Below are 23,292 nucleotides of genomic sequence, written 5' to 3' on the forward strand. Positions count from 1 at the left end.
GAAAACTTATTTGTGTGCGATCTTTCCACCTTCGTACTCAACCAATAAAACGCAACTGTGGTTATCACGTGCCACCACTGAAGCGGTCATATGATCACAAAAAATATAAACAGCAAGAGAAATCACGTGAAGCGCCAAACGTTTTGAAGGACGCCAGTGAGCAAAATGGCACTGACAGCAGCACTAGCTTTGGTATTTGCGGCGATCCTCGCCGTGCCATGCGACTTTTACAAAATTCCTCCCCACGAAGAGGTTGCCAGAGTAGCAAGATTCGTCGTCAACCAGTGCGACTGGGCATCAATGGCTACCATATCCACCCGTGATCCGGTGAAAGGACTGCCGTTCTCCAACGCGTTTTCCGTCAGCGATGGCCCAGTGGGTTACGGAACTGGTGTGCCCTACATGTATCTCACCCACTTGGAGATCTCGGTGCAGGATCTGCAGGTATCCAAACACGTCGTCGTGTTCACGTCGAGACTCTTCAGCTAACTGGCTCTGAGAAGAGATGGTTCTTCCCTAGCATACGAAATGTGTGGCTAGCTGTTAATGTTGGTGTTGTATAGCCCACTGATGATTTTCGAGGACAAGTCATGCATAAGCCCTAACGGTGAAAGCTAAGCCTTTCTGTGCGTTTGAACCGAACATCTAAAGCCAACGATAGTGCGTATGGCTATTTGTACGGTTTATTACTCCGGGTAGACTAAATTATATAAAATCGATGGGTAAAACTGTGTTCCCACAGAATTACCTAAAAATGGAAATATATTTGTTGTAAATATCGAAGATGTGCAAAAACCACAGTAGATAGGACTGACATTTCAAGTTCGTAACGTATGTAAAGACGTCTAGTTTGAGTGGTGCGCATCTTGCCTGTATGACATTGATAAGAACGCAGCTGCTGTGTCATAATGACTCCGCTCATTCTGGGAGATGACGCGGCATCTTTGCCTGTGCGGACAGCCAGCCTTCATAATACTTGAGTCATGCATTCATTTTATAATGTGCTGGCGAGCTCTTTCACAACATGTACAGTAAACTCAAATGAAAGTTGCATAACAGCTTTTCTTGACAGTGGCATTTAGCCTAACTGTTTATGATGTGTGTGCAAGTTTCAAAACGTCTTAAGGCTGCAAACAGCAGTTCTCCTTTCTATAAACTCCAGGCCAATAAACAGCTGCCTGGAGTAGTACATCATAAAGGAGTGATGTACTACTGGCAGCATGGCTGTAACATATTAACGCTTCAAAGAGTAGGTTGTGTGGAATGTTTTAGTTTTTTTTTCTTCGAAAATTTAAGTCTGTGTTCTAGAACTCTGTTGCTTCAAGTAGCGATTATCACATCAGCATTAGAATGTTCAGTTGAGAACATTCTGATTGAATATTTGCGATCTAACCCCTTGAAGTGTTCATTATGTGCAGGTGTATGTGTTTCTGATGTTATGAGTCTGTGTGTATTTCCCCTCAGGTGAATCCCCAGGCCTCTCTGTCCATGTCTCTGGCTCAGACAGACTTCTGTAAGACCCAGGGGTATGACCCCCAGAGTCCTCTGTGCGCCCACGTGATCTTCACCGGAACAGTGTTAGAGGTAAGAGGGCGCACTGAACCGCTTCTGTAAATTGCCCAGCTGAATAAATGGATTGTATGCAAAGAATGTACACTGTGTAAGTCCGTCCTCTTCATGTATTGTGAGAGTACGCTGTCCAGTATCCGCTGTGTCAAAACATTGCACACTCAATGCTTTCTGTCCTCATTGTGTCCAAGTCTGCCCCTTGCTCTCTGTGGAAAATGTTTTTATTTTTTATCTAAGCTCTTTTGGTGAAACTATATTCTCTTTCCTTACACCACAAATCCAGCACTACCCCACCCCCGTCATTGTAAAGCTAGTAGGTCTTCAGAAACCTAAAATTTGTTTACATGTTTATTTGGATCCCCATGAAAAATCTGTCAGCGCACACAAATACTATGTGGGCCAGTCAAAAACATACCCTGTGTTTGGGGATTCCTGTTGTTCAGGTGTGGTCTGTAGTGGGCTGGTGCAGGTGTGCATGGTGGAAGGACGGTCCATGTAGGGTCTACTGAGGTGCTGCGTGGGTGTTTTTGTGTTCAGGAGTGGACTGTGGTGGTGTGCTGTTCAGGTGTCCGTGTTCAGTGGTGCTGGTGTTCATGCCTGGGTCATTTTGGTGGTGTTCAGGTAAATGGGACGGAAGCAGATGTTGCAAAGAAGTCGCTGTTCGGTCGACACCCGGAGATGGTGGACTGGCCCGCGGACCACGACTGGTTTTTCGCTAAATTGAACATCACTCAGGTGTGGGTCCTAGACTACTTTGGTGGAGCAAAAACCGTCACCCCGGAGGACTACTTCAATGCCACACCCTACAAGAGCTTCCGCTGTAAGTTAAATTTGTGTTCATAATAGTTTAGCTCCTGTGAGCTGATCAAAACCTTAGTAAGACCCATTAGGTCTTCAATTATGAACCATAATTCATTATTATATTCATTGTGTATGTCCATTATGAACATATGAAATCAAGCTTTGAAATGGGTAGCTTCAGAGGATTAAAAAGCTTTTTATTTTCAGGATGGCCACGTGTCAAGGACAAGAAACTGTGGAGCAGAGGCTCATTGCTCATTCTTCATTGCTCTCGGCTTCAGGCGAGTTTGGCCAGGTTTGGCCTGGTTTGACCTTGTTTGGCCTGGTTTCCTGCTCTGATTTCCTGGGCCGTGATCCTCGTTTTCACCTAAGAGTGCTATTACATACAAGTAAATGATATGTGAGAAAGTATATTATTTCTCTTAAAAAATGCCTAAGTAAGTCATTTTTAATCATGGTAATTATGAAGAACTGCTTAAATTAATAATAAGGGGTAATTGTTAATTCAGTTTTAGTGTAAGTGTTTGATTGGCCCATTAATTTTTTTTCATTGCACATTAATATTGCCTGGGTCAGTCTAAACGTACACTAAAAAGGAAATATCAAAGAACAACTGCTGCAGCCACCAATAGCAGCGTGGCATACTGACCACAAGAGGGAGCTCTTTGTCCATTGTACACAGAAAGCTGGAAAACATTTTGTGTGAGGATGTCTTGAATTTACTTTTTCAGTTATAGATTTTTGTTTTATAACAGCCAGGACTGAATGTACATTTATCATGCATAGACTGTTTCTAAAAATGAGACATATTTTTTTATTGGTTTAATACCTGTTTTGATATGATAATATAGAGAAATTACCCTGTCTAGATTTTATAATGGAATTTTCTCAGGGTACTGATCAGTTATACATTTAAATTGTAATAAAACCCGAATAAATGTATCAATCAATGTGATTTAATAAAGTACTGAGTTTCTACTTTGTACTATGCAATTACAGTTTGTTGGTAGTGAAATGTGTGTAGGAGGTACATCATGCATCATACTGTAGTGACCTGGTTGTCTGTGCTGATGTGGTGGTAACGTTATGATTCGATTAAGTGTTTCATTTTGTCTAAGACAGGTTTATGGTAGCTCTGTGGTTTGCAGTTCCTGTAGGGTTCTGAGCACAGATCCCACCTGCGGGCCGCGCGATTAGCGCAGGTGCAAGCGTTGATTAACGCAGAGACAGACGGACACTCCAGCCTTTGAAATGCGTTGACAGAAGCTGTTTGATACTGCGACCCCGAAGGGAAGTTACTTTCAGCCAACGGATGTTCACGTGAGGTGACAGTACAGCGTCGGGTGCAGGTCACAGATAGCAAAACTTCTGAAAAAACTGGCCTCATTTACAGACACGTACTTATCTGTCTGCCCAAACTAGGATTATCTTCAATGTAAGTTCCTTATCTTTACAGTTAGAAGAGCACAACTGTAATTCTACCACAACAGCACAATAGACACAGTTCGTTGAAAATGCAGGCTATCCGAGAGTAGAATTATAGGTTCACATCAGAAATGTTTGTCAAAAAGTAGTTAAGCATGGGAATGTTATTTGTTGTGTCATTTTTCCATACAAGAAAAAAAAAAATTTTAAACGTAGAGGTCGTTCAAAACCTGACTGGAGACTTGATAGATCGAAAGCCTGGCGTCTCAAGACCAGACTCTTTCTTGTGATGGTAACAATTATTTAAAACGGCAGTCACTACAGAAAACAGGTGAGTTTAACTGGCTTTCTCGTGACCGAATGGTGTGTCATGGCGCATGCAAGGCCTGCAAGCACAACACAGCGGCTAAATATCCTAAATGATATTACGTCATAAGCACATAAAATACGTGAAGCTGAACAGTTATTTCACATTCCCGCATGTAGCAAAAACACCTTCAACAGCAACCAAATAAGCAGGGAAAAAATTCAGCAATGGGAGACTTCCGCCGTCACCCAAATCATTTCGGAGAGCAGTGGATATTCATGGACACCAAAGAAACGCAGTCATATTTGCACCGTGTACGATAACTGTGGCTAATTACAAATGACCTCACCCCTAATTGCCTAAAATTATTCCAACTCAACAATTGAAAAAACGTCCCAGATGCTTGTGTCATTTTTGGTAAAATGTACTTCAGTATGACCAAATAACTATTTTAAGAATACCAGTGTTCCTACACACAGATAGGCTACTTGTCTACAATGTAAAAACACACGGAAATCTTAGAAAAATATACAGTAAAATGTTTAGTCTCGTATGTAGGCATACTCTGTTAGCGATAAGACGTTTTACTGTGTATTGATTCCTTATTCATTGACGCTTTATTTCTGCGTTTATACACAGAACATGTAGCCTAATTATTTCCATATGTGTAGGCCAATGCCACAGATAAGTGAACTGTACTTTCAGGCTGTTTTTTTTTTATGTTCAGCGAAATAGTATAGAATGCTACCGGTTTTCCTTTGTTCATTTGGTACAATATAAGACCATATGAACATTTAATTAATTACATGTTAAAGTGTTTTGTGGGTTAAAAAACAAAAAAAACTAGGTTTACGTTTGTAGTTTTTCCTTATCAGATTTCACGCATCCTGTAATTTGAGTACGATGTGCTGAATGAGATGTGTACTCGGGAGTTTATAAGTAAATTACTCAATTCTTGGTTTTGCCCATAAAATGTTGCGATCATCGTACTGCTGTTGACTGAACTGTGAAAAGGGTGCAGCTTTTCAGAAATTCAGCGGTATCATAGCGCGCTAAGTTTTCGGAACTAGGCTTCTAATACTACTATTACTTCCATTTTATTATTATTATTATTATTATTATTATTATTATTATTATTATTATTATTATTAATTTAGTAGGGTTGTTCATTAGTACACACATTATTTTACTTTCTTTTACTTGTGAGGTACCTGCAGGGGGACATTTAAGGCCTATATGATAAAATTAGCGACTCGAAATTTGTCTAAATATAGCCTACTTTTTATAGTACAAATGACGCGACATTTTAACTGCAAGGTGGGTTCGCAAACGTTTGATGACCTTCAAGGTGCCACTGTTTCCGTCCACATTCATGCAGCACCGAATCCACTGATGATAACCGATTGTAGGCTACCTATATACACTAGAATCCGCAACATGAAGTGTAACTGTATCGGACGACGGACGGAGTAATATAAATCAGTGCGAATTACGACTATGGTTATATATTTTAGATTAGTCAAGTTTGATCCATTATGAAACAAACTTCTAGGGTTACACAGACATTTATTTATCCAGAGTGGCGTACGGAAGTAGAGAAATACAATTAATAATCAATAAGTGTAACGCAAACAAACAATAAAATAAAATGGATTACAATAAAAAAAAGTTAGTTCTCCGAGTGTAGACCTATATCTCATGTAGCCTACCACATAATAAACTGAATATTCCCATGTGACAACATCACTCCCTCTTGAAAATTAAAGAGATGTCTGGAAAGCACATATTTAAAATTTCATACATAAACACATCTATCTGTGTTTTACATTTTCTTAAAGATACTCCAGGTATTTCGTAATAGGGGCTACTGTGTCGACACTTATTTAATTGCTAAATTACTCAAACATTAATGAACTATTAATTAATATCACATTCAGATAAAGCGACAATTTATCTTGGATATTTACCCAGAAAGTAGATAAGACAGGCAGATTTAAAATCCAGATTTATGTACCTTTTGACCTTTAGAAGCAATGAATTAATTGACCTCAGCTTGAATTTAAACCAATATTATACTGAATGCAAATTTCGGCGCATCTTTCATACTTGCCGGTACTAGTTTGAAGGCCTACCCGACAGTCAAACTCTTCCTTGGTTGTTGATCCTTTACTTTTTAGTTTCCAATAGAGAGTGCTACATCTGTTTTCAATTTTCGGCAAAGTGCATGCTTTCTGATTTTATATCTCAGTTCACACTCGAGAAACAATCTTAATCGCGCGCTGTAGGCTACGGGCTCGTTTTTTTGAAGCGAATTAGAACACATTTTATCTCAACAATAAATAAGAAAGGTAAGCATGTTCTGCGAGCTAGGGTAGCCGAGAAAGGGGCCCATTGATCTATTTTATTTCTGCAAGTGGCCCTTTGTATGCAAATGCACGCTTGACACAGTATTGTGAGATTAAAAGGCCTTGTTCTGGCTTTTGATCTTCATCTTTTGTATTGCGACAGAACCCTAAACTGTATTAGTGTGCAGTGTGCGCTGGCTAGACATGCATGTATACTATTGTTCCTTATAACAGTGCTTCCCAAGCTGTGTCCTGACACGGCCGGGAGTCCGTGGGTCCCCTTTAAAGAATATTTTGTTCATATTTCAGTATGTCATAAATTAATATTTCTAAACCAATTACATTGTAATTAATTACAAATATAGTGTGTATGGCGTACAGTACCTTACAGAACCACTGATCCTGTGATTTTTATACATACCTGATACTACACTACACCCCATTTCAGACATGCTTTCATGCACAAGTGTGTTTAGCAGCTACTTCCCCGCAGCCTGGAGTGGGTGGGGTATCATTTTTTGTAAACTAAAATAACATCTATATCTAAAATATAATTTTTTTAATAATTAATTTTGTATAATTAATTTTTGTCATTTTAATTTATTATATATGACTGCCTTGAATGACTGAGTTAATGACTTATGTTTTTTGTACTTTTTGCATGTGTAGCTATTCATTAACTATCCAGCATCATAAAATTAGAAAACAATGATTTCTGAAACATTTCAGATGATAAATGGCTATAATAGCGGAATGAAAAAAGCGAGTGTTACATATGAATAGGCAGAAACTACCTCACCTTTAATAGTGCCGAATGTGGCAGTGGAGTGGGAGAATGTGAACACGGCATATTTTATATTGGCGGTCGAACGATGAACACATACTTGTGTCATTGTGACAGCAGGAATGATGGAAATGGTTGTAGTTGTGTTTTCAGTACAATCCATGGCTTATGTATATTTCTTTTTTAAATGGTCTTGAGTTATAGGCTGCATGTATACACAGAGACAGGAAAGAAGGGGGCCTCTTTTGCTCTCTGTATGTCAACACCACTATTAACTTGTAATGCTCAGACATCGACACCTTGCACAAGCTGCGGCCAATACTCCACCCCCCCCCCCCCAATGTTCCCCTAACCACCTCTGGCACCCGACCCCCCACAGGACCCCCCCCCCCCTCCCCCCCCACCATGTCAGATTTCAAGAAAGTGGGCCATGCGTTAGAGCCCAGTTAGCAGGTGGAGCGGTAGAGTGAAGCCACTTCCTGTCAGCAGACTTTGACTTTGATGGAGAGACGAGTCAGAGCTGTCTCTCTCTCTCTCTCTCGCTCTCTCGCTGAGCAGCCTCTGTGGGAGCCTGTCACTCACAAAAACAGTCTAAAGAAAAGGAGAAGAAGCGAGCGAGGGCGATGGATCTCCGGTGGACCGGCCTTCTGGTGGTCCTGGCCATGGCGGTACCGTCTGCAGGTAACAGCCCGACCCATGCACTACCTGCATAACACTGCATTCAGCACACATGTAGCCCAGGAGAACAGAACACTTTATGGCTCAAACTCGTTCATATTTCATACGTTGGCTCATTAATGCATTGAGTGAGAAACTTACAGGAGGAGACGAGTTTCTTTTCCAAGGTGTAAGTTGATGTGTGTAGTGAAAACTTGGTGGAAATTGACAGAAAATTGTCAAGACCAGGTGCCATTTTTATCTTCACTTAAAAGGTTGTCTAAGTCCCCCCCCACCCGACAATCGCGGCAGGAGATTGTGTAGGGGAGGGCAACCTAACATGAACCCCCCCCCCCTCCCCCCATATCAGCTTCTCAGATTTTTACTCCTGTTACATGCATGGACTTTTGCTGCAGTTCGCCAATTTGGGGCAGGCCTGTCAGCGTTTTTACTGCTTCACTCTGTATAGACTGAAAAACTCTAGACGTGCACCATATGTCAGAGTAACCAGGTCTGTAGGAACGGTCGGGACCAGAGTACTGCACTGCCCTATGCAGCCTACGGTACCTTCCGGGTGTCAGAGGCCCCACAGGTTCACGCGCTGGGGCTGTAACTGACTCTTTTCCCCTCTTTATCTGTATCACGTCTAGTGCATTTTTAGACGAGCTGAGTGGAGAAACCGTTTCCTTTCCGTTGCTGTCACTTGCTTAGGAAAAATACCACCTGTTTCCCAAGAATATTTAGCGTATTGTCTTTGTATTTTTTGTTGTTTTTTTTTTAAATTATAGGGCCTTGCGTTCATAAAGCATTCACTTCATCAGAACTCAGGGTCACCTTCTTACGATAAGGGCAAATAAAAAAATGAGAAAAATTGCAATGCTTACTGAAGATGTAAAGAAATATTTAAATATATCGCGATGGACATGTTTACCTATGGTACTCCGGAAACTTGAGTCTCTGCTAACCTTGCAACTTGGTTAAATTACAACACAAAAACATTAGGATCGTGCAACAGAGTCATCGTTCATGTATTGTCATTGTTGCAATTTGGGAAACTCGAATGAGAATTTTTCTGTAAATCATGTTTTATATATTAAAATGCAATGTTTAATCATGTTATAATCTGACGCGTAGCTGCTCAGCGTCCATGTCTGCACGGCATTGCGAAATGTTTCCAATTCATGAAAATGCTATGCATCTACTGAAACCGTTTAAAGAACAAGTATCAGATGCTTTCTAAAAATCAGGATGTGTATCCTAGTTTTAAACTTTCTGTTCTGTTATCATTTCCACTTAAAAACTCTTGTTGATTCTTCCATTTTTTAATACAGTGCGTTAGGATCTGAGTAAAGCTCTCCAAAAACCTACAGAAATTGAAAAATTTATCCTAAATTGTAATCATTTATTAATTTATTATACACACGTATACGTAATGCATTCCAAATGCATTTATTAGAATTTTATAAATATAACATTAGGTGTCTGTGGTATACTATCGGGGTCTCAGTAGATGAGTGTGTAAGTGAATACACAGGCCAAAAAGGGCTCACACTAACCTTTCAGAAGAACATATTAAACTTACTAAACAGGTAAAACTGTCACACACTAATGAATACATTTTCATTTTATCGTTAATTTACCACACGCGTTCTCACAATGGGGATGTGCTGAAGTGGACTTGTCAAGTACTGCCCGAGCCCAAATTTCGAAGTACTGTTTTGTTAAGAGCTGTCACTCAAGCCAGAGAGACAGCAAACTGATGTGATGTGATTTTGTTTTCACTAAAACTTGAAAATTGTGACAGTAATTATAACATTACAGCAGTTTTGGCTTTAATCTCAATTTTTCACATAAATGTCAAAGGTTTTGATGTCAAACTTTTTTAGTTTAAAACTCTTAACGTTCTAGGTTTAAAAGTCAAATGTTTTGCGTTTTTGACTACTACTGAAAGGTTCTGGAATTAATCTGGACTTTAGAAATTCAAACATTTAAGCATTGTTCTCAAAACTCTCAATGTTTAAAGTTAAAAAAAATGTTTAAAACACTAAAAACACTAAACACTAAAAAGTTTTGCTGTAAAAAGTCAAATGTCTTAAATGTTTATTGTGGAGGTCAGTAGCTTTGACTTTAGTCGCAAGCTTTGACATTTATTTTGAGTTTCAAGTTTTGGAGGCGACCCCAACTTGCATTGGGCAAGAGACATGAGTACTACATCCTGGATGTCCGCCCATGACAATGCCTGCTCACCATTCACCCACACATTCATACCTACAAGTAATTTAGAATCTCCAATTGGCCTACTGTATGTCTTTGGACTGTGGGAGGAAACAGGAGCACCCGCGGAAACCCACACGGACACGGGCGGCAGTATAGGATAATGGGTAAGGAACTGGTCTTGTAACCTAAAAGTCATAGGTTCCGATTCTTGGGTAGGACACTGCCATTGCACTTTTGAGCAAGGTACTTAACCTGCATTGCTTCAGTATGTATCCAGCTGTATGAATGGATGCTATGTAAATGCTATGTAAAAAGTTGTGTCTGCTGAATGCTTGTAAACATGGGGAGAGCATGAAAACTCCACACAGATAGGCCCTCAGTCAGGGTTTGAACTCGGTACCTTCGTGCTGTGACGCAACAGCAGTATTCACTGCACCCCTGGAGTACTCTGAAATCGTGTTACGGGTTGTTTATCGATAATGGACAACTCTGAGGTTTACTTTGACCTGGGGCTGACACAGGTAGAACTAGGGATATATTTGCAGGCAGAAACCTGGAAGTTGTCTTATTGATTAACACGACATGATTTGTGCTTGAGTTAATCCCTGTTTGTGACGCAGGTTGTTTTCAAGAAAAGACTTTTGCTTTTCAAGCTCACAAGATCACAATCACAAGAAAACAAGTTTTGTTATGTCTACCGTAAGATCACAAGGTGAATAATTTGTGATCATGGTAAAACAACTTCTGTTATGTCGAGATCACAAGTCGATAATAAATTGTGATCTTTCGTTTTAATCTGGAATTTAAATTTAATTCTATATTAATTGGAAAAATATTTTGTTGAATAAACCTTTGAGCGATTTTTAGCGATAAAAATGTTTATAGATAAAATTTTCACATTAAAAAAAAAAACATCAAAATGTTTGAGATTAAAGTCAAATCTTGTTTTAAAATTTTGAATTTAAAATGTAAAATGAATAAGTTTTGACTTTGGAAATGAAAAGTTTAGAATTTAAAGGTTTTCGCAAACATTTTGACATTAATCTTTGAAGTTTTGACATTTAATCTCAGTTTTGACTTTAAAGCCAAATATTTCAACTTTAAAACTTGAAAGTTTTCCGTTCAAATCTCTAAAGCTTTGACTTTAATCTTAAACCTATTTTGACGATAAAAGGCAAATATTTTGAGTTCGAAAGTAATAAATCTCAACTTTTATCTCAAATGTTTTGACATTAACCATTAATTTCAAAGGTTTTGACATTAAAAGTGTCATGTTTTTAGTTTAAAATTAGAAAGTTTAGAAATTAAAAATTTGAAACCACTCAGCTAACCATTTTGGGTTTATTTATGTGTCCATTGTATTAAAGGTATTTAGCATTTAGTTGATATCCTGAGCAACTTATACAACTTCTGCATTTCATTTTTTTAGTACCCGTTTATACAGCTTGGATATACACTCTACCTATCTAGTACTGGGTCGGACACCCTTTTGCTTCCTTTTAGGATTTTGGTCCTTGTTGCCTCAATAGCATCACGCGGGTCCCACAGATTTTTCGGCCATACATTAAGGCAGGGAACCTCTCGTTACACCTCATCCCCAAAAGCGCTCTATTGAATTGCAGTCGGCGAACTGTACAGGCCATTAGACTAAACCGAAGTCACAGTCATGTTTGTGGAACCAGCTTGAGATGTTGAGTGCTTTGTGACATCGTGCGCTGTCCTGGTGGAAGCTTTCATTTGAAAAAGGGTCGACTTTTGTGGCCATAAAGGGATGCACATGGTCAGGAACAATTCTTAGGTATGCTGTATGGCATTCAAATGATGCTCAGCTGGCATTAAGGGGCCTCGCATGGCAAGAAACCTTTCCCTACACCATTACGCCACCACCAGCAGCCTGTACCACTGACACGAGGCGGGATGGATCCAAGGATCTATGTTGTTTACACCAAATTCCTGACCCTACCATCCATGCCATGTCACGGCAGAAATTGAGCTTCAACAGACCAGGCAACGTTTTTCCAATCGTCCAGTTTTGGTTATCATGTGCCCGTGGCAGGCGCTCCTGTTCTATACCGGACCGGAATGGAACCCGCCACAGTCTTCCGCTGCTGCAGCCTGTCCACTTCAAGATTCGACACGTTGTGAGTTCGGAGATGCCCTTCGGCGCACCACTGCTGCAAACAGGTGTCGTTTGAGCATTTGTGGTTTTTTGTTAGCTTGAATGAGCCTGTCCATTCTCCTTTTAGCTCTCTCGATAACAAGGTGGTTTCGGCCACAGAACTGTTGCTCACTAGATTTTTTTTGTTTTTGTTCATCGTGCCATTCTCTGTGGTAATGTAACGCAAGAAAATCCCAGGAGGGCAGCTATTTTAGAGAGATTCTAGAACCACCATGTCCGGTACTAATGATCATACCACAGTCAAAGACTTTTAGATCACGCATCTTTTCCCATTTTAATGTTTGGTTGAACAACTACTGAACCTCTTCTCTGTGTCTGCATGCTTCATGTATTGCAGCTACGTGATTTGCTGTTTGGGGGAGTAAGCTATTTGTGTTAACGCAGGGGTGTTACAAATAAAGTGACCACTGAGTGTATACTGAAGCAATTTAGGTTAAGTACCTTGATCAAGGTTACAAGGGCAGTGTCCTGGCTGGAAATAAAACCTGCAACCTTTAGTTAAAAACCCAGTTCCTTACCCATTATTCTACACTGTTTCCTGTACAATGGGTAAGGAACTGATCAAGCATATATCTCAGTATGAATAACAGTAATTCAATTCACAAATATAATTGTATAATTGTCCGTAAGGTATATATATGCAATATCTGTGAGGAATTTGCAGATGAAATTACAAAACCACACATTGTTTTACATGAGTTTTTGCTTTTATTTAACACAGATGAAGACCTCTTCATTATGAATGTCCACTAGAATAAAAGAAAGCAACAGCCTGTTACTTTATAAATATGCAGTAAGCTCTATACTTTTTTTTGACACGGTGGGTGAATATAAACACTTTGAAGAAATTTGCATCAGTTATAATATTACTGAAGCGGGTACGTATAAATACCCCGAAGGCAGCAATCCCACAGTTCAATCAATCAATCAATCAAAATGTATTTCTATAGCACACTTCATACACAGAGGCAACCCAGTGTGCTTTACATAAATAAAAGCAAAAGGAACAAAGAAAGTACAAAGTACATAGAATAAAAATAAAAAAAAATTTAAATTTAAAAATCGGGAATGACTAGAGGTCTACTTCCACAAGTAAAGTGCAGTAAGATTGAGTGCAAGTTCAGAGACAAAATGTGTTGCACGCCCATGTGTTGGTCCTGTAGGTTTGCAGTTTCCTAAAATTAAGATTGGGGACGGATTGGTCTCTGCTGAGTCGGCTGATGGAGAGAGCACACGCACCTGGGCTGCGTTAGCTAATCAGCCCAGGTGCTTAAAGGTGTGCTGCTCTCCATAGTTTGGGGCCGAGACCGGGTGCTAACGCCAAGTTTAATTCTTTATTTGCGGTGCATTTAATTTCAGTTTTGTTTCTTTTTTAAAAAAGATGGGAAAAAGTAATCCCCCCACTGAAAAGTCGTAGGAGCTGGTCTGCTGGAAAGCAGTCCTGCTACAGAGCGGGGAACTGAAATAGATGTCGCTCTGTTTTATTTTCTTTTGTCTTCGTTATTTTAGTTTATTCTTTTTGCCTGGAACCCATGAGGGGGAAGGGTCAAGATGGCGTTTATTTTATTTCATGTTTGTGTGTGTGCGCACTCTCTCTCTCCATGTGACAAACAACGATGTTCCCCGGCACTGCCGCATCTCCCTCCCAGGGGTGTCACGCTGGCATATGACAGATGTACACTCAGCATTTGTGGATATTTAAATGAGAACTTTGAACATGAATTTCGATTTTTCCGTTGAAATCCATTTTTCCTAATCTTCCATGCAAACTAAATGTGTTTATTCTTCTGTTATATCGCACCGTTGCTATCATCTTCACAGGTTCTCTCATTAGATCCAAATTGGGTCGATTAGATTAGATGCCTGGTGTGCACTACACAACTTTGAAAATCCTACGAACAGAGAGCATCTCACATTTAATGACTGTCTTACGAAAATCGCTGTTATTTCCAATCTAGGAACGCTCACTCTGTAAGCGTAGTCACAGGCTGTGGTCACACACTACCAAAGCCATGGCCAAAGACTTGTGATAAAATCAGTTATCAAATAGGTCTGATGTTCCCGCAAGTCGCAGACTAGCTTAGGACTGGAGAGCTGCGATTGAGCCTCTGACCATCCCACATTAAACGACCGTTGGAGGCGGCTGTGCTCAGCGATCATGCAAAGACTGGGGATTTTCTTAGGATTTCGTTAACATCTCGAAAAGTCTTTACTAAAAGTCCTGCAGCGTACGCTAGGCATTAGCATTCATTTGATTTGCATTACAAAGCTCACAAAGTTGCTTCATTCCCATAATACAGATAACTATTGCTGTTGGGAGTTGGAGCCTTCTCATACGTGCACACTTTGGAAACACCAAGCATAAACTCAAACACTGTAGTACTTTTGTTAATTTTTAACCTCTTATCTCAAGTGTGGCTAACTTCGTAGATGGGATTCAAACCTTTCTTTTCTTTAGTATGATACAATGAAATATAGAGCACGATAAAAAGCAATCAAAGGACACATTCAAGTCCTGAACATAGAAAATAGAAATGATTTTACTGTTTGAACTTTGACATGCAAGAGCAGCAAATCATTGACGTCTAGGCTACTGAAATCTTGATCACCAGCACCTTAAAAGTTGTGTAGACTTAAAAATAGATGTTAGGAAGTGACCTCCAGCTTTGATCAGATAAAAATGTGAAAAGAGCGTAGGCCTCTCTGTAGCTGAACACTTCCTGTGAAAACATTCACATCAATAATATCAAACAAACACGGTTCTATACGTGCAACAACCTCTAAGAGCGGGGAAAGAAAGAGTTTAAATTTTAGAGCAGTTTAATACGTAAAATAAATATAACAATATTTTCATGTTTCCTTAAATTCGTAACTTTACAACAAATGCATGATATGACAGTTAATATGATTCTGAAGAGAAAATAGCAATCCAATGAAACTATTGACAATGACGTGTAATGTTTAAAATTGTAAAAGTACTAACAACTGTAACTATACTATAACTATGGTGAAATTAGTATTTTTAAGAGCAGCTTGTGTCATAATAGATTGCCTGTTCAGTCATGGGGGCCATATATGGACAATGTGTGGAACCAAGGCCAAATTTCAGAGTGATACCAATAAACAATGGTAGAGAGTAGCCTACAGTATAAGCTATTGGATGAATATGATACATACTTAATTCTATTTATTTTAAATGCTCCTTCTATAAAATATTCTGCCAAGTGATGTTATCTTAGGCTGTCTTTGTTTCCCTATTCAGTCACAAAAATCATTTATTGACTTACACTAACACGAATGGAATCAATGTATGAAATGTCATAAATATTTATGGTGGAAGAAAATATCTGTGGTAATCTTCCCAATGCTATAATTTTAAATTTAGAACATAGTGGAGTGTGTTTCAGACATAAAAATCAGGAAGTAAATTTTACTTGGCCATTGTTAGAGTATGCTGAGTTTCACAGTGCAGTATCACTTTAGCTCCTGAGGAGCTTGTCATACGATTTGTGAAATCCTCTCAAACAGTATGAATACAGTTGCACTTTTGTGTTACTTTTCTTGCACCATAGTTTCCTATTAATAGGAACCCTTTAAGGTGTAAGATGTCAAGTATGTGATTAGAATGTTCTTTACTGGACATTCTAATGCTCTGAGCAGCAACAATCACTGTTGGTAATTGAAATCAATGAAGTTCTAGAACACTTAAAATTTTGAAAAAAGAAAAAAAAAACATTCCAAAAAAACCCTGCAAACCATCAAAGGGTTTTAAAGGACTTTCTCTTGCGCAGGTAACCCCTAAATGTTTTCCTCCTCTCTGAGCCAGTGCCTGCGTGATTCAATGTTAGCCCGAGACTGAGATGTCTGCTGGGGAATCCTTCATGAGTCATTGGGTACTCATAGGTCAGGGGCGGGGGGCCCGGGCCCTGGGGGGGCGGGGGGGGATGAGGGAGGCACGAGGGGTGCTCCTGTGCCCCTCTGACCTCTGACCTACAGAAAAGCTGAACATGGAGACGTGTGGCCACACAGGGGCCATTTGGAGGAGCTGCTCAAACCAGCAGGCAGGTCTTGCAATTAAGACCCCTCACGGTTTCAGCTCAGCTCATCAGCACAGACAACCCCCCCCCCCCCCCCACCTCCTGCGCCTACCCCCTCAAGCCCACCCCCACCCAGGTCTGACGCAAACTCGGAAAGCTCTCAACAGCAGAGGAAAACCACTGAACTGCATGCAGCTTGAGTCGCGCAGACCACGAGAGAGGCTACATAAACCGCCCACGCTCGGCGTGTGTGCGGCTAGCTGTTCTGGCAACGTACAGCAGTGAAGCTTTACTGGGCTACTGTTTTACTACGCTTCTAAATGTAACAGAAACCAGGCTGATTTTAAATTCATCAGCACATCTAGGCACTTGCTGCAACTTGAGTGTGTGTGTGCGTGTGTGTGTGTGTGTATGCATGCGTGTGTGTGTGTGTGTGATGTTTGTGTGGTGTGGTATCTGTGAGTGATAAAGGACTTCTCTTTAGTACACATGTGTTCTCGGGTAACTGTTAACACAGTGGCAAATGTATATCTCAGTGACATAGATGTCATTTTGCTTCAGTATATTTTTTAATGTATTGAGTAATTTTCAACAGAGAGCTCATTCATCTTGGTGCTCATTCATCTCAGAGACATATGCGAGTTATTATGCAATGTTGTTCTTTCCATCAACATTTTTTCAAATTTAATTTCGTAAATCCGGCACAAGAAGAAACAGAACTGTACAATGTTGCTGCAAAGAAAATTGTGATTTGCTTGCAGCATGCAGGTAACTTTCCAAAATACTGTTATGCTGTACTTCATAAAAATACTTTTGAATACACGCTCTTGAATAATCACTGTGCCCCTATTATTGTAATAAATAGTCAAATGTATAGATTAAAGGAATGTACAAGTACATTTTTTAAGTTAGCAAGCAATCTGCAGTCATGCTGTGGGAACCACTCTAAGCTTTCAGCCTCTTGATCTCAGTCTGGCGTGGGGCATTTTAACCAAGGGTGTAATGCTGGAGCAGACTACCCAGGGCCCCAGAGGAGGTGGCCTCAAAAGGCCTGGACCAAAACGTTTGTTTTGGACCGCAATCTTAAAGGGGCCCACAGAGATTGTATTTTCACAGGGCACAGAATTTTGTGCTACGCCAGGGCTGCCCTATTCTCTTCCTGCAGATCTACCATCCTGTAGGTTTTCATTTCAACCATTACATTACATTACAGGCATTTAGCAGACGCTCTTATCCAGAGTGACGTACAACAAGTGCATTAGTTCAAGGTGCAGAGGTGCAAAAGAAACACACTAGAGTGAAGTAAAGATCGTAGTGCCAGAAGTGACCACACAGATCAGGACTCCAACCCTGTAGAGTAACCTGTTCATGTTCCAACCATAATTTGGCAAGCCAGATTCTACTCATTAGTAGCTCAATGAGATCTGTGGCTGTTGAATGAGGTGTGCTTTATTCGGGTTTGAGTGAAAACCGACCGGACGGTAGACTTCCAAAAACAGGATTGGGCACCCCTGTGCTACACCCTTGATTCTAACCAGGGGTCCTCACTGTTGTCGTTGGGCAGACATTTTAGGGTAAAAAAAAAAAAATTATGCTTGGCTATACAACTTTGAATTATAGTTTTAGGATTCCAATGCTTTGCGAGGTTATTTATTAGTGTTCGCTTCATTCTTTTTTTTTGGCATTGCATGGCATTGCCGCGTCCGACCAACGTCGAAGTCTTCAGCGGACATGCTGGACCAATCCTGTCCTTGTGCGACTATTTTTGGCCTCTGATTGGTTGTAAGGATACAATATATAGATGTGCTTAAGACGATTGGGAATTGTTACGTTGTTTGACAGGGGCAGCGTGACTCTCAGTTATTTTTCAGAATTACTGAAACGATAGCGTTCCAGCTTTCGCCTGCACATCGAGGTCATTTTATTTGCATGGTCACAGTCAAAACAGAGAAGCATGCAGTTTCTAATTAGCTTGTCGTTGCTGCTGTTGTTTTGCATGGCGGTAGACAGGATCCTTTGTGTGCTTTTTGTGTGGATACGTTGATGCGATTTACACGAATTCACCCGTTTCCCGGCAGAATATTTGTGTTATCCACAGGATTTTGTGAATTACTACAGATGCACAGGATTTTGTGAATTACTACAGATGCATCTTAAACTCGAAACGGAATAGAATGTTGCGACGCTAGCGTTTTCAGAATGCATCACATTTTTATGCTTCGAGAACGCCGGGTTGTGTGCCGTGCAACCTTTTTTTTTTAAAGCTCAAAACAATTGTTTTGTCATGCTTATTGTCCAAGTAAATATGCCTTGCATCAACACTGGGCTATAGTACGTTATCGTAACATTCGTTTCACATAGCTACTTTAGCAGACGGGCCTTATTTGACGTAACTTTTGGTTATTGGTTCTCGAGCTAGGTCCTGGGGGTACCCTATGTACCCTGGTTTTCGTTCCAACCACAAGTACTATTCCAGAATTTTTTTATTAGCCGCTTTTCATCTTTCGAGGGATTATTTGCCCTTTCAGAAATTACTGTGCATGCCATGAAGAATAAAAGCACCATAGTCACATTGCGCTTATTGTTATATATTGCAAACGATTACACGAAGAGGTAAAAAAAAAAAAAAAGTTACACCGAGGCGAATCACTAGGGTCCTAATTGGTGAGTGCATGGACACCTGACCACTAAAACTAAACGTCTGGTAGATAATGATGAAGAAGATTCAAAGAAAAAAGCAAATTGATAACGAAGAAAAACCTGCCTTGTGTTCATTGTTTTAAGGAGAACTATTAGCTGAACACGCGTGTTTAAGTTCGTTATCTTAATTGAGCTAAATTGAATGAATTTAGCTGTAACAAAAAGCTGCAAACGCAGGAGTCCCCAGTACCCGGGTTTTCTAACGCTGCCATACGTTTTGTTGAAATGATGCCGCCGAGACTCCCGATCTAATGCACATGCTTTGTGACAATATCTGTCTAAACACTATACAAATAATATTGAATTCACTAATTCTTCTAATGGTGCATAATGATAACTTCTATGTGGAGAGGCTGTTGACTGGAATGCTCTTTTTCAGTGTTTCATATGACACATCTAGATTAAACAATTCCCCTCTCTCTGAATTTAGTATTGGTCTCCTATAAGTTGAGTAAGGAACCAACATTATTGAAAATTGTGTTAAGTTCTCATCAATAATTTTAAAACATATTTGAATTAACTTTAAAAAGTTCTGTTGCATTATTTTTATTTCATTTAATTGACAGGTAAACTGAAAATTAATATTTCTAGCATTGTAAAATGTATCAGCCTTGCCTGGATATTCATTAACTGGGTGTCAAATGCATTCTGGTATGTGGATCCCCACCTGCAGAGGTTCAATGAGATGGACTTTCTGGGATACTACAGTCTTGGTGTTGCATGCAATCTAAATCTGTATTTTTACAGGGATTCAGCTTTTTGTTGTTTTGCTACCTGGCCTGAAATTAAAGTCCATTAAACCAGCAATCATATGTCTATGGCTTCATAGCTCTCCTATGTACAGAGTCATTTTGCAACAGCAATAAGATAGAAACTAATATTTTTAATGAGGTTTCCTGGGTGAGTTATAAGCAGGACTTGATGCGACTCTTCCTTCAGATCTCCTCCATTTCTCCATGGCTGAATTAGTTCACCCCTTGCTTTTCTCCAGTTCCTCCCTGGATATCTGGATATCTCATACCACATTAATCTCTTATCCCGTTTCTGGCCTGATCTCTCTCCCATTTGCCTCCGAATGAGTCTCTGTGCTGGTGCGTGACCACGCCCTTTCTCGTCCTCCGTCGATTTCAGCCAGTGGTTCTTCTCTCTCTCTCTCTCTCTCTCTCTCTCTACGCTACAGAGGCGAAAATTGGGCTGAACGACCCCATGCTCTGCTATATCCTGGATGGGGTGCTGCTGCTGTACGGTCTGGTCATCACGGGGCTCTTCTTCAGAGAGAGAGTGAGTCTCACCGTTAATGCGGTCATGCCACGCGCGATCAATTATGCAAATGTTGCCCGTCCTCTTGCGCCATCAGCATCACTGTAATCAAGTTTTATTTTCATCCTCTCTCTCTTCGTGTAGTACTTCAAGCCGACTAAGGCCGACTCCAAAGATGACGGTATCTATATGGTGAGTGCCATTAACAGGCCTTCGGAAACTGGCCTTCTCCAGGCAATGACTTAGATTATGCGCCGGAAGGCATCGAAGGCCGGCAGACGCCGCAGTCCTTCCAGGGGCGGAGTGAGCGGGAGGTCCCCGACGAGGAGCTCTGGGTGCCAGCCTGCGAGCGGTCAGATGAGACGTCCTCCGCTACGCCAGCGAATTGAGACGGCGCCCGCGGTCATTATAGCGCAGGGGTGTTAGACGTGTTGGGGCGTAGGACCCGGGCGTTCAGTCACGCGTCTGTGCGTTGTTCTCAAACAGGGCCTGAACAAAGCAGCCGACGCGTACGACGTCCTGAGGCCCTCGGGCGACGCCGAGAGTGGAGCCGGAGCCTCGCGAGGGGTAAGAGGAAAAGGAGATGGGGGAAGAGCACGGGCTTCGTAAAACACACGAGTACAACAGAGAGAGCACCGAGGAGATCGGGGAAACAGCCCTTCATATGCTGTCTCTGTTTTCTTTCAGAAGCGCAGGCAGGGTGATGATGAGACGTACACGGTAAGAGGCAATACAAACCCAACAGACTACTGAGCAGGAGACGATTCAGAGAAGTTGATCCCTGATTGCATTCATTTGAATTTCAGTGCCTGGTAATATGTGACAAACAGACAATTCAGCCTAACAGTACTGTTTTCACAGAACTTCCTCTTGTTACATGTTGGTCTACAAATTTCCCTCAGCCCCCAACACCCCAACCCCCCACCCCCCACCTCGGCTTCACAGCGCCTCATTAAGCAGTGTGGCTTAAGTGCTCCACCTCGTGGCTGAATGTAGTACTGCGTGGTTGCCGAATGGGCAGGGAAACTGGAGAACTCATTTTGCATGACGTTAAATCCACAGCCCCTTCAGAAAGGAACCGAGGATAACTACAAAGAGATTGGAGTAAAGAAGGAGGTAATCATTTTTCTCGGTCAAGTAACTCCGTGGAAATCTACGGAAGTGTTCTGTGTTTGTCATATAATCAGCATTCCTCGGAGTCACGTGTGCCTGAATACGTGTTCTTCCAATAAAATCAGAGTCAGTCAGTGGCCCAAGAACTCACTTAAACTGGTAAACTACGCATTCTGAAACTAACATGCAAATTACATTTTTAATGTAATTAACAGCAACAGGCATTTACCTACTGTGAACGTAATCAGAGACAGGTAAGGGGGACATGAGAGGTGGGAAGGGGACAGGTGAGATGCACAGGTGCATTAGGGAAGACTACTCAGCGCCATGACCGTTTAATCAGGTCAGACGGGACTTCCTCCTCGACTGACATTTGATTCTCCCCACAGCGCCGCAGAAACAGAAATGAACAGGTGTACCAGGTGAGAAGCACTTTTTCAAACAACAGGGAACATTAACACTTGATTTTCACCATTTAGGAGTTACAGTACGTCAATCTTACAAACTGCTGGACCAAGTTGTATGAAGTCTGCCAGTCATCAAGCGATCCTTGATTGGGCTGTCCTTGAGATTGTCATTTAAACTTTATAGCTAAGCAGTATAGTGGCCAAAAAAGTTTAGTTGAAGTGCCAGTAATCCTTCTGTTTGCTTGAATATATTTCCAAAAGTATTTAAAACATGTAAAACAATACATAGATATTTTATGCTTGTTTGTGAGAAGTTTGGTAAGAATTGATTTACCTATTTCAAATACATGTGCTTAATATCTTATAGAATATTCAGACTTGCGCATTAAACATAATGACTGTTACCATCAGCCATGGTATATAGTGCAAATAATAACTGGATTTGGGTCATTTCTCCCTCCCAGGGTCTGAGCACCGCCACCAAGGACACCTACGACAGCCTGCACATGCCGCAACTGCCACCACGCTAAGAAACGGCAGGGTGACCTTTGACCTTAAGACCCCCTGACCTTTCCATGCCGGCACAATGACCAATCCCTGGCTCTCACAGTAGAGTGCAGCTTTCTGTTCTATGTTGCTGGGCAAAGTCCATTCCTTCCAGCAGCAACAGTGTGCCCAGTTTTATCATATAAAAAAATGAATTACATTCATTGGCCCATTGGCAAATAAACAATTTCAGCCAAGTGAACCAAAACTCCGCTAAATTTTAGGTGAATTTCAGTTCGGGTCAATTACTGCCAATTTCCTCCCCAAACACCAATAATTTTCAGCCTTTTCACATGAATGTGAAAAATGTATTTTGAAAGGCAGCCCCCCCCCCGCCATGTATTGCTATTTAAATTATTAATATCACAGTCCAAACCAGGTTTAAACCTGGCATGTCCAATCGTATCCAGAAACAGGGCCAGTCGGGGTGCACCACGCCTGAATTAACTATTTAACTAACCATGGCCTTCAATCAAGACCAAGTAGAACCAGGTGTCTCAGCGCTGGGCTAGAACACAAACCTGCATCCACACCGACCCTTTTCGGGTAAGACTGGACACCACCGGTTTAAACGCTTTTTGTTCTGGGGAGTGAAGCATTTAAAGGTTGAAGATGATGATTATGGGGACTATTACTCTCCATTACACCAAAACCTGGTCCTCTTACTGTCCCTTATACTGGACTGCCTGAGTTTTGAAGCGTATCAGAGTAAATGGGGGGTAAGAATCTAGCAAAAGCTCCATGTTTATACAGCAAGCATTTTTTATAGGCCGGTTGTAAATAAGTTGCACAAATAAGCTCAATCATATTGGGGGGGGAGGGGGGGGGGAAGCTTTCGGCTCATTCAAGTTGTTGTAATTTTCTCAATGTGACGTGTAGAAATTAAATAAAAATGCTTTTAGCCATTTAAACAAAATTCTCTCTTGAATGAATCAGGAGTAGATG

General features: G+C 40.9%; 2 protein-coding genes across 6 annotated transcripts; both read left to right on the forward strand.

The window, feature by feature from the left end:
* The first annotated feature begins 109 nt into the window (after nucleotides 1-109).
* creg1 (cellular repressor of E1A-stimulated genes 1) lies at nucleotides 110-3,348 on the forward strand. Its single transcript, XM_064310048.1, has 4 exons — nucleotides 110-444; nucleotides 1,465-1,584; nucleotides 2,191-2,389; nucleotides 2,578-3,348. Coding segments are annotated over exons 1-4 (600 nt in total). The 5' UTR covers nucleotides 110-165; the 3' UTR covers nucleotides 2,580-3,348.
* Nucleotides 3,349-3,497: 149 nt separating this feature from the next.
* LOC135240508 (T-cell surface glycoprotein CD3 zeta chain-like) lies at nucleotides 3,498-22,802 on the forward strand. Of its 5 annotated transcripts, none has more exons than XM_064310050.1 (9): nucleotides 3,498-3,805; nucleotides 7,790-7,912; nucleotides 20,202-20,302; nucleotides 20,426-20,473; nucleotides 20,768-20,848; nucleotides 20,969-21,001; nucleotides 21,344-21,397; nucleotides 21,784-21,816; nucleotides 22,266-22,802. In XM_064310050.1, the coding sequence occupies exons 2-9, from the start codon at nucleotides 7,855-7,857 to the stop codon at nucleotides 22,329-22,331; spliced, it is 474 nt and encodes a 157-aa protein (XP_064166120.1). In that variant the 5' UTR covers nucleotides 3,498-3,805; nucleotides 7,790-7,854; the 3' UTR covers nucleotides 22,332-22,802. The 5 variants fall into 5 exon arrangements, with proteins under 5 accessions (XP_064166120.1, XP_064166119.1, XP_064166121.1 ...); XM_064310051.1 differs by lacking the exons at nucleotides 3,498-3,805; nucleotides 7,790-7,912 and adding exons at nucleotides 18,026-18,236; nucleotides 19,588-19,672; XM_064310049.1 differs by lacking the exon at nucleotides 3,498-3,805 and having other exon boundaries at nucleotides 7,661-7,912.
* Nucleotides 22,803-23,292: the final 490 nt, after the last annotated feature.

The sequence above is a fragment of the Anguilla rostrata genome, chromosome 15 (genome assembly GCF_018555375.3).
Source record: "Anguilla rostrata isolate EN2019 chromosome 15, ASM1855537v3, whole genome shotgun sequence".
NCBI classification, from domain to species: Eukaryota; Metazoa; Chordata; class Actinopteri; order Anguilliformes; family Anguillidae; genus Anguilla; species Anguilla rostrata.